General features: G+C 41.0%; 1 protein-coding gene across 1 annotated transcript; it reads left to right on the forward strand.

The window, feature by feature from the left end:
- The first annotated feature begins 3,315 nt into the window (after nt 1-3,315).
- On the forward strand, nt 3,316-11,155 carry Gmnc (geminin coiled-coil domain containing). The gene is made up of 6 exons (XM_059277027.1): nt 3,316-3,430; nt 3,625-3,791; nt 5,479-5,653; nt 7,325-7,413; nt 8,265-8,381; nt 10,538-11,155. The coding sequence occupies exons 1-6, from the start codon at nt 3,316-3,318 to the stop codon at nt 11,153-11,155; spliced, it is 1,281 nt and encodes a 426-aa protein (XP_059133010.1).
- Nucleotides 11,156-12,333: the final 1,178 nt, after the last annotated feature.

Raw genomic sequence — 12,333 nt, forward strand, 5'->3', positions numbered from 1 at the left:
ACTAATGGGCAAATCGAAGAAAGCATTCTCCAGGGGTGAAATGAAAGACCATTCCATATGCCCATCTATTTATATTCTCACCACACCTCTGATCATACTCTACCTTTTGCTGTCTCCAGACCTGTTTTTTGTGCAGGTCAAATTACCTCCCATTTTATATATATATGTTCAACAGCTGATTCAACAGCTCAACTGTTATTAGCTTCCTCTTTAACACCATATCCTCTAACACAACACAAAGGCAATTTTTTAACTGATCTTATTACTTACATAAAAAATAATTTGCATAGGTTGATATGCATTGTGAAGAAACATGCGCCTTTATTTCATATACATGGATATACCTGCTGAAGGATTTCATATTATTGCTTACTTGGTTCAGTGGTTTTTTATTTAATAATAATAATAGTAACTGAGCTCATGTTTAAGCAGTAAATCTCAAGAAAATGATGGGCATAGCCAGAGTTCAAGGATTTGAAGTATTTTTATTGTGTTTTAATTTTAACAAGAAGTTATGATTTGATTTACATTCAATTGTCCACAACTTTCTAGTGTTCAGTGTTTCTATAGCTCCACATACCCCTCCACATCTATTTAGCTAAAGTAGTTGATGATTTACAAAGTACTTATGTTCTAAAAATATATCAAAGAACTTCAAAACTTACATTTAGTCCTCCAAAACCTCCCATTTTGCAAATCCAGCATCCAGCTCAGTGACTTCAACAGACCCAGCAAAGCAGCAGACATCTATGCATATCAAAGGCAGAACCCTCCCTAGTAATAATGGTAAAAAGTTACTGCTGTTTCATCAGCAAATTGTAAAATTATTGAGCATTAACATATATGGTTCATAATTGATCTGTCTTGTAAGCATTTTTCTTTTAATTCATCAAATGAGTTACCAGGATTTAGAGACCCTGATAATGAAACCCACATATTTTCATCTCAGAAAGTTCCAGAAATTGGAATCCATGTATATTTTAATGCAAGGCAGATATTCCTTTCTGTTCTTTTTATCCTACTATATTTGCTCATTTGACTGCTTTGCATCATTTTTGGAGTGAAGAAGAAAATGTGTCTTGCAAAAGCTTACACATCTTGTCTGTGAACACTTCCTAAAGCAAGTCCATCCAGCCCTCTGTGCTCATCACAAACACAGCCAGTTTTTTTTTTTAAGAGATTAAGTGTCTGCAGGACTAAAGCATGAACAACTCCTTGCCTTGAATAAGATTGTTGATTCGCAAGGTCTAAGTGAATTTGATCTGTTACTCTTCACCCTATGGGGCTTTAGTCTTAGGACTGCAAGGGCAGAGTGGGGTCCATGGGGTTCACTTTGTCTTATAACACTGGAATGAGCTAGCATTGAGTGATCCAGTTCATCTATTTCCTATGCAGCGATCTATACACGTAGTGGTATTCATTTCTTATCAGAGCAGGAGAAAGGATCCTTTCTGGCACATTCTACCACTTCCTTCGCTATACCTTTTAGGATGCTGGGCACTGAGTGGTTAATCACTTCATGGTTTTTCTAAACTCTATGCATGACAAACAGAAGACGAGGACAATCAAAGAAAGGTCAACTTCTCCCTGAAGAACTGTATGCAAGCTGGACTCGAACTTGGCTTCTCGGGTTCTGTGTCACATACACATGAGTTTGCCAAGGCTACCCACCAATTGTGTCACAGGAGAGCTAGCCTCAGTTGGAGACATTGGAAGCCCACCATCAAGGGTTCTGCAGGATTGTTGGCTTTTTCTGAGCCTTCCCTTCTCGACTCGTTTCACTCTGAACTCACAGGACCTTTCCTCTGTGTGTGCGCCACCCCAGGTCCCTGGGGTGCCTGTCTTCTGAGAATAGCACCATGAGGTCTGCTCTTATGACCACATTTACGCTGTGTCTCTGGAAATACCCTTTCTCTAAATACAGTAATGCTGGCACTAGAACTTCAACTGATGAATGTGAAGATAACACAAATCAGTCAGGAACAGTGCCAGTTACACACAGAGACATCTACGTGGGATAAAGAGTGAAAATGTCAAGTGCAGTTTGTTGGGGAATAGGCTAAATGAAGCATGGTATAGGCTAAATGAAGCATGGTTACCTTAGCCTGAGATCCAAATCCTACGTCTGACTCTTGTCTATTGTGCTAACAGTGTCCGTTTTCTTAGCCTCAGGGCTTTCTTTTTAACCTGAGAGTATACTGATACCTGGCTTCTATGTTGCCCGTCAACCTCTTTAAGTTTTTCTAAAATTATTAATAGCACTATTCATTATGCAAAATAACAGGCTTCCTCATAACATTTTCGTTCATGTACATTATGTACTTTGCTCATATTTACATGCATTACCCTCTCTTGTCCCCTCCATCTATTGATCCTTTTCCGCTCACCAAAGAGTAAAACAGTACACTTTCTATTTTGCACACACACACACACACACACACACACACACACTTTAAATAGTGACTCTGCATACAAGATCACATGTAAGTCATTTGTCCTTCTGAGAGGTTTATTTCACTTAGCATAATGATATCTGCAAATGACATAATGGCATTCTTTATAACTGAGTGAGACTCCCTGGTTTATACATTTTCTTTGTGTGTTTTTCTGTTGGTGGGTGGATTCCACTGCTTGTCTACTGTGCCTTGTTCAGCGATAGACAGGGGTGTTCCGGTGTCTCTGGCTGGGTGTCTTAGAGACCTCTGGGGATATTCCCAGGCTTGGTGGAGCTGGATTCCATTTATTCACTGCTTTATATCCACTTAGGTGATGAGTGCGAGTGAGAAGTGGCTATTGAAAGTTTGTCTGAAGGAGGCTTCTCTTTCATCCCTAGATTGAACGTTATAGAGATACATGTGAGAATAAAATTAAAGATAAGGAAATATAATACTTTACCAAGTATAGACAGATACCACTTTTCTTAATCGTAATATTTTTAATTTTATGTAATTATGACATGCATCAGTCCAACTCAGAAAAAGCACTTTAGATTCCTAAATATGATCATTAATTCATTGTTTGGACAATTGAGTACTTGTGTGCAGCCCATTGACCACAGTGCTGTGGAGTTAGATATGGCATGCATGTCTTGGAAAATGTGTATTCTAGGTTTGATGACATTTTGCCCTCACATTTAAACATTGCAAGAGCTGGGAGAAATAAGACCCATTGATAAAATAACATAAAGTCGCCGTTACTATTAAGTTGCCATCACTTGTTTTCCTGTGCCCAGGGCATGCAGAGAACACCACTCACACCAGGGTCTCTTGGATGGGCTTCTTTAGCGCTGCACAGAGACTAAGCTTTGGACTTCGGATGCCGCTGGGGGCTGGCTGGCCGCCCTGCCCAGCCCCGCCCTGCCGGCTGCTGGGCGCGTGGCACAGAGGGAGTGGGGCAGCTGAGTCCCCATCACCAGCCGCCACCGCGCCAGGTATACTCGATAGGCTCTGCTCGCACAGGCACAGGCTTTGACTGGGCGCTGCCCCAGCGACCTGGAGCCTCGGGTCCTTCCTTGGCGTCCCGCAGGTCTCACGTCCCAGTACGGGTGTCTCCGGAGCTCGAGTGGCTGTAGCTTAGGCTGGGCGGCTCCTGAGGCACCTGTTTGACAGCCTTGCACTAAATCAGAGAGCAAGCAACACCCGCCAGGAGCCCCGCGCAGGCACGTCACTGGCAGCTCCAGCGGATTAGAACTCGCTTCCTTGCTCCTCTCTGCAGTCCCATTTCAAGCTAACTCTGGCTTTAAGAAAAAGCTGAGTGGGCCCAGTTTCTGCAGCGCTTTCTTCTGCAAGATGGTAAGTGAGGAGCTGGCCTTAGCTAGTCCCGCTGCCAGAACCCCGGGGGCCCTGGAAAGACAATAAACTGCATTTAGAATGTATTCTGCCTTGGGAGATGCCTTTGTACTTGCCAATTAATATAGGCCATTTCTGCTGCCCCGCACCCCTTTATTATTTTCTGCTCCCCTTCCCTGCATATTTGCCGGCCAGCCCCACCCCTTCCCCCTCACCCTGCACAGACCTTCCTTCCTTCCACCTGTTCCTCTAGATTATGCACATATTTGCAAACACTTAGATTTGAAATCCTCAGGAGTGTTTGGGGTTTGTTTTCCTCTCAGGTGTCGATTGCTTAATAGCTTAGCTCTGATTCCAAGAATAACCTCAAAAAAGGAGTCTACAAACATACTTTTAGAATAAAGGAAAATAGCACTTGACAAACTTTTGGCTGAATTTCCTCGGGCAGCACTGCCCAAGCTGTCCTTGCCTCAAAGGGGTACCTTTTCAACCCTTCACTCACTGGCAGCAGGGGCCTAGGGTGACTCAAGTCACTCAATAACTTTTGTTCTTTTATTCTTATTTCCCTCCTCCTCCTCCTCCTCCTCCTCCTCTTCCTCCCCTTCCACTTCTTCCTCTTCTTCTCCACCCTCTTCCTTTACCCTACTCTCTGCCTTCTCGACATTATGTCCGGAAAAAGTTCTCAATACAGCCCCAGGCTTGGAGTGACCAGAGGAATTTGCCCAAACCTGGATTCTGCTGCGAGGGATGTTTTTGACTTGATTAAACATTGACACATAATTAAGAACGGGCCGTTGGACAGCTTAAGCCAGGAAGGAGGCAGACTGCCCGCCCCTGCTTGGACATTTGGAAAGACCACATTTGAGATTTGAGGAGTGGGGCGGGGCAAGAAGGTGTTCACTGAATCAGAACGCAGTGGAGAAAGGCATGCCAGGCAACTACTGGTGGCACGGTAACCTGGAAAGGGCACTGAGGGTTAATGATGGAGGGAACTAGAACCCACCGCCTTTATTCTCAGCTTTTGAGTGTTTACTTGGATTAATGTCATGCTCCTGTGACTGGAGTTAGGGGCAAAATGTATGTGATCATCTCTGTATACATATATGCATATACATGTTTAGCCATTCTAGTGTAAGACACACATACACACACACACACACACACACACACACACACACACACACACACCTGATTCAGACTCCCAAATTGGGAGGTTCCTTGATATGATGCCGTGTAGAACTGTTCATTTAACCCTTTGTAGTCTGTGATCTTTGTCTTTCAAGGTTTTTAGAAATACAGCCAAGATATCTACTACAGAGCAACAAGTAGTTCTTACATGTTTTAATCTAATCATGAAATCTAATTCTTTTTACTTAATATTTTAGGCAGTTTATCAGTTGAGCCAGGCACTACAACAGGAAATACTCCTCTGATGTTTACAAACCTGGCCCATTCAATGCTAGTTATTTGGTGAAAGACTTTAGGGGCGTAGTGAATAATTCAAAGAACCTATTCCTTTTTAGTAATTATAATCACACCATTCAAATATGTATCTGGACCTGTAGTTGTTGCTTTTATTGTTTGTTTGTTTTACCACCTATAATAATTTCTCTATGTTTCTCCCACTCTCTCCCCCTCCTAAACTGCCATCATGCCGTCTCCCATACCCCCATCAAACTGAAATTCACAGAACACCATTCTGCCTTGCCAAGATCAGTATTTTGTAGGAGGCCAGAGTTATAATTGCCCGTATTCCACTACAACGTCAGAATCTAGTGTTGATGTTTCCAAGGAGACTTGGGTCTCTTTCTGGGCTGCTGGTCTCCTGGACAACGCTGAGACCCAACAAGCACCACAGACACAGGGTAAGTTTTACTCTTCTGCTTTGCTTGGATCTTTTCACAGCCCTGAGACTGTAAGCATCAAGGACTGGGACTCTACAGAAAAAGTGATATTATAGAGAATTTAAGTGAGCACTAAGACTCCTGGATGTTTTAGCAGGAAAATTAGTTGTTCTGTACACATCAACTAGTACAAATAAAACCCTTCTTGTATGCTTATTTCCTACATTTTGTAATTCTTGGAGATTGCCAACTCATGGAGTAACTTTGGGTCTGTTGCACAGTTTCGTAAACAGCAGTCTAGAAGCACATCTTTAGAGTTAAAAATATTAGGTGGAGAATTTATTTTGTAATTTGGTGAGATCCATGTGACCTTGAGAGAGAAAAAATCAAGAATGAGTAGCAAAGTTTATTTCTTCTACAAATTCTGTGAACAATACTTCACACCTGGAAATAACCATTTCCCCCTTCACATATACACTTCAAATTTAGAGAGATCTCCAATGTTGGTGGAAATGATATGCAACATTATCATTGGCCTGAAGCTTAATGAATATTTTTATCCCATACTACAGGGATTTCTGCATTAATGCTGGTTTCTGTAAACCTTTCAGGCACCTCAAAATTAGACACCTGTGCATCCATTCTGCCTCCCAAGGTATTTTAGAGACTCTGGGGAGGGGTATGAAAAGATGCTGAAGCAAAAATCAAAATGAATGAACCATATGTTGTGGAGAAAGTTGTTCAGTTTTGCCTTTTTACTATAAGCAAGAGCAGGAGTGGAGTGTCTCAGGATGTGAACCCAAGTTTCATTTTTATTTTCTTACTCATCTTTTCAATTTAATACTAAATGTTTCAACAACAACATTTTAAGTCCTGCAGGCAGGTCAAATGTGAATGAAGCCAAGGTTGGAGAGGGAAAACTCAAGTACATTAGCATGCAGAAACAACTTTTCATTGACAAGGATAGCTTGCTGTAAAATATGAAAAACAAAAAACTTCTTTGAAAAAAACATTAAAATATACATATATAGACACTTGACACAGAGCAAGTATGGTATAACAGTGAAATTGCCATAAAATACTTCAGAGAAACAAGAAGCACATCGCTAAGGTAAATGGGGATAAGGGTTGTGGATTTGACTCAGCCATGGAGCGCTTCTACAGCATGTACACAGTCCTAGTTTTAATGTCCAGCACTAATAAAGAAATAAATACTGGAAAATGTTATCATACCATGACATAATAATCTGAACAAATTCTGTCCTTCAGATTTCACAAGTGGGACAAGTGAGAGGAAAATACAGCATCACAATATAGGATTTGATTATGGAGCCAAATATCATACTATCAAATGCTAAAAACCAGAAAGTAACATGAACACTAGAAAATGGAAGTGGAATTGCAATATTGTGCCTAGTGGAAAGGCAGGGTCATTAAATATTTCTATGAAGTACTGGTATGGAATAGACAGCCTTTATTAACCTAACCAGTAAGAATGTACATCTACATTTTAGGAGCTGCTCGGCTCCTAAAATACATGTCTTTGACCACTTCCTTCTTCTAATAGTTAAAAGTTTTGTTTTCCTGTGTGAAATAAAAGTAATTAAATCTATTAAACTTTAGAAGTTCTTTGTGAGTATTTATCACACGGTTCTAAATACGTTTATTCATCTGTTTTGTATTTTCACATAGAAGCATCCTGTGACTTAAATGTCCCTGTTCTGGACTCATGTTCATGGGAAGAGGCTCAGCTCTCCTCCCAGCTCTACAGAAATAAGCAGGTATGAATAGGTAGCAAGAACATTGAGACTAGCCTAGTTTCATAAAGCCCACTCTCCCCTGAGTCTCCCTTTATTTCATATTACTTTTTAGTTTTAAATATTTTTCTTTTTTATAAATTCACACTAGCTCAGTGCTTGTTGTGACTACAAAGAGATAAATGTCAAATGAACAAGCTCACAGAAACAGAGGCTCTGAGAAAACTTATGGGTGACCTCTCAATTAACCACATTCTTTTTCCTTGTCTGTGGAATATTTCTGCAGCCTTTCTCTGAGGGCTGTTGCAAAGACCAAGGGATGAATACAGTAGTGTTTTAAACGATAAACGCAGCTCATCTTCGAGAGGAGGGATGATGATAAAGGTGTCCCAAAGATCACTTCTTCCTCCGGGTCTCCTTTGTGGTTGTTCCCAACTAGCAGTTTTATTTATTGGACACACAGTCTGACCTACCTTGAGGCTGGGAACAGCCAGGTCATATCTCCTGCTTTTATTTTCATAAATGTGCAAGGAAGGAGTCCAGCCAAGCCTTCTACCATCTTTCCTATATTTAAACAGTTCCGTGCGGCTCACTTTCCTCCCTCCCCACCTGACTCCCTGTGGTTACAATTTTGAAAGTCATCTGATCTCTTCAAACACTTCGTAATGAATGGGCTATGCAGGGCGCAAATTGAACAGTCAGGTGGTAGGGAGTGTAGATGTGATTTAAGACTCAGAGAACCAGGGCTCTTTGAAAGTATGTTCAGAAAACAAACAAGAATAATCAAGTTTAAGAAGGTTGGGGAGCAGTGCGTTGTTATTGGGTTACAAAGCCAATAGAGGGGAGCACCCTTCACTATTGTACGCTTCTTGCAGCTCCAGGACACTCTAGTACAGAAGGAGGAAGAACTTGCTAGGCTACATGAAGAGAATAATCACCTCAGACAATACCTGAATTCTACTTTGGTTAAATGTCTGGAAGGAAAGGCCAAGGTATGTAATTATCTGTTTTCTAAGTGCAAGGCAGTAACTTGACAGAGGAAACCACTGCTGACACCCCATGATTAAATACATTAAGTTTACTGAACAAGATGTCTTCATGGGAGTTAGTAGGATGGATAATTTTCCTTAAGGAAATATATAACTTCAACAGGATTTTTATATACCATTTTCCACAAGTTTCTACTTTCAGATTTTTAGCTCAACATCACAGAGGGAATTAAGGATGGAAGTTAATCAGAGGAATTGCTAAGACTACTGGAGTTCATAAAGAGTGGAATATTGGAGTAGAAATCAAATGTAAAAAATATCAGTAATTCTAATTATGTGTTAGATGTTAGCTGAAGTTCTTCCTCGGGGCCTTTGCTGTCATAATTGATAAATGGATGGGCCAAGAGCCTTGGTAAGAATCTCTCTGGGGGCTGTGGGGATGGCTAAGTAAGTACAGTGCTTTATGTGCATCCGTTAAGAACTGAGTTTGGATCCTGAGGTGTTCACATTAAGCCAGGCACAGTAGCACTCATCTCTGAAATCCCAGCAGATAACAGGGAAGCAGAGACAAGTAGATCCTTGCATCCCACTGGCCGTGCAGCCTAAGAAGATCAGTGAGAAACCTTTCCTGAAAATATAAGTTGGAGAGTGTAGAAGCCTACACGCATGCGCACACACACACATACACACACACACACACACACACACACACACACACACACACACACACAGAGAGAGAGAGAGAGAGAGAGAGAGAGAGAGAGAGAGAGAGAGAGAGAGAGAGAGAGAGAGAGAGAGAGATCTGAATCTGAAATGCTATGGTTGTACCTGGGCTCCAGGTGTCGCCCCTGATGATTACAGATATGCAAGCACTCTTTCCCCTGCACTTTTAAGTGAACTCAAGGATAAATAGCTCACTGGTAACCTTTTTGTTCTTCCTTTCTTTGATTTTTCACATTTCAGTTTGCATTTTCCATCATTCTCATTTCTATGTCTAACATCAGTTTTATCTTACTTCTGGACAAACTATGGTATTATTTGATGTAAATTTGATGCTACTTCCTGCTTTTGAGTTCAGAGAGAGTCATTAAATTTGACTCCTTTGCAATCCAGTTAGCTTTGACCAATGAAAACACATCCTTACAGTTATTAGTCTGGGATCCTAACATCAGATATCAATCCATAAAAGATCATTAAGTGATATTAATTGGGAACTTTTAATTATGTTGATATTGGTTTTCTAAATTTAGAAAAATATAATACATGATATGGGAGTGTTTTGAAAGTTAGTATCATAAACAAAGGAGGTAGTGAATAGTGTTGAAATCAGACATTCTGTCTAAATTCAGATACATAAGGTTTAAATCTAGACTAAGGAGCACTCAGCTGATCACTAATATGGCTGTGTTTTTATTTATTAATTGTAGCTAGAGTTTTTTTTGCCTCACCCACCAGTCCCACAGCAGCTCAGACCAACCAAGTAAACATAGAGACTTATATTGCTTACAAACTGTATGGCTGTGGCAGGCTTCTTGCTAACTGTTCTTATATCTTAAATTAATCCATTTCTATAAATCTATACCTTGCCACGTGGCTCGTGGCTTATTGGCATCTTCAAATGCTGCTAGTCATGGCAGCAGCTGACAGTGTCTCTGACTCAGCCTTCCACTTCCCAGAATTCTTCTCTTCCTTGTCCCGTCTATACTTCCTCCTGCCTGACTACTGGCCAATCAGTGTTTTATTTACTAACCAATCAGAGCAACACATTTGCCATACAGAACATCCCACAGCAATTAATCATTTTAAGAGCATGTGCATGCAATGAGAAAAACATATAAGCAATTGTTTATAAATTATGGTCCCACTTATTTACTTATAAATAAGTTTAGTAAGTGGCAGCTGCTATTGGCATCAGTGTTTATTTCTCTTAGTTGAAATCTTATAGATGTCTTCAGCTTCCTTCAATTTGTAAAAACTGAATAAAGAACATGAATCAAAGTAACAAATTATTAAGGATGTTTACTCAACAAACAGTAGCTAATTAATTAGTTTTGCTTGTGTGGGGACACACAAGACATTTAGCTGTTTTTTTTCCCCCTAAGCAATTGGTTAACAGTAACTATCCAAAGAAATACAATTTTCAAATATCGCTTTTACAGAAATTGCTGTCATCAGATGAGTTTTCCAAAGTGTGTGGAAAACTCAGAAAAGAGAAGAGGAAACCCAAAGAACACAGACATCCACCTGCTGAGATACCCCAGTCCAAAACTGCCAAGAGAAACCTCTCCACAGAGTTTTCTAGCTGTGAAGAACAACCTGGGCCCTGTGTGGACCCCTGGGTTCTTCAAACCCTTGGGTTGAAAGACCTAAACACCATTGATGACACCCTACCAGCTAACTACAGTGCCTTTGCCTCTCATCCCAGAACAGTGCCCAGTACATCCTCCCAATTTCTACATGATGCAGTTGGCTATGCAACTGTTCCTAGAGATCTACACCTTGACTATGGAGGGGACAGAACACATGCCTCCCACGTCACTGCCATCCACCAGGAAGACTGCCACTGTTTTCCTACGCTTTCCAACCCTCCAGGAGGGGTGCAAACTCTTCCTTACCATAGTGTAGATGTGTCACCCAACAAGACAGAGGTGGCCTTCTCCACATCTCTGAGCCCTCACTGCAATGTGAAAACTCACTCTTTCCATCAGGGACAAGCCTTTGTGCGTCGAGATGAGGAGGGTGGCTGGAAGTTTACCTGGGTCCCTAAGCAGCCTTAGTGACCCCTCTTCTACCACAGAGTACTGCCAGGACCTCTGTTACAAAGACGTCTTTCACACGGACTTGACCACCCAGAACACCGCAGCTGCCTGCCTCCTGCCACTGCCAGTGTTCCTTTTGGTGACACACTCAAATCTGTAGGGCATGGTTGTCATGACAACACACTGATAGGCATCTGCTCTTCTTTAACTCATGTTTGACTCGTTTACATGTCCATCTATGCAGTTGACTTCCTCCCTTTGCCCGACACCTGGAAATGTGTTTTTCAAAACCAGAAAGTACTTTTCCAGTTATGGCCAGTTTAACAGCATATCCTTTTTGGTCAAATGGTCTACATGTTGCTTCTATGACTCCTCTGCTTGTCTTTATTTCTGAAAACTACTTTTAGAATGAGCACTATTCCTACTTCACATACTTACCCCTGAATGGTCAAAGACTGGGGGTGTGCCCATTGGCACTAGTGAAGACACACTACCAATGCGAGTAACATTACGCACAGGGAAGATCAAATAATTGTTTCATGCGATGTCCTCTAAGTGTCTTTTCAACAATGCTAATCTCACTGATAAGCAATACCAATGACATACTGTAGCAGTCAGAAGAATTACTGCTACTTTAAAGTACCATGTGGTATAAGTATCTCTATTGGCACGTGGCATTTTTTTTAAGCAGTATGGTTTGTTCAAACTTTTTTTTGAAGGACTTAATTTAAAAGTGGGGGCGAGAGAAAGATTACTTAACTACACAGACCCTGACAACCCTGTCAGTGGAAGAGTAGTCTAGCTTGCCTTTGCAATTGCCTTATCCTTGTTTATCCTTCATTCAGCAATTCCCTCAAAAATATTTATAGGATACTTAGTATCCATGTTGGACAAGGCACTGTGACATGTCATGAGTCCTAGATTCCTGCACAGGTTAACCTTGAAAAAGCTACTTCATTTGTGTGAAGGTTTAGTTTCTCTGACTCTAGAATATACAAGTTACATTAGGCAATCACTAACATTCTGAGTTGAGTGTGAGTTCGATCAGCTTTAGTCCAAGATGACATCCCAGCCTATTCTTCCCTTTAATTTTGATAAGTGATGCAGATAGTATATAGGGCGAACCTTACTTACATACAATCAAAACAAGGATGATAACTATAAGCAATATGTATTTACCATTACAAATTCTGTTC

This window comes from Peromyscus eremicus, chromosome 12 (genome assembly GCF_949786415.1).
Source record: "Peromyscus eremicus chromosome 12, PerEre_H2_v1, whole genome shotgun sequence".
Classification (NCBI taxonomy): Eukaryota; Metazoa; Chordata; class Mammalia; order Rodentia; family Cricetidae; genus Peromyscus; species Peromyscus eremicus.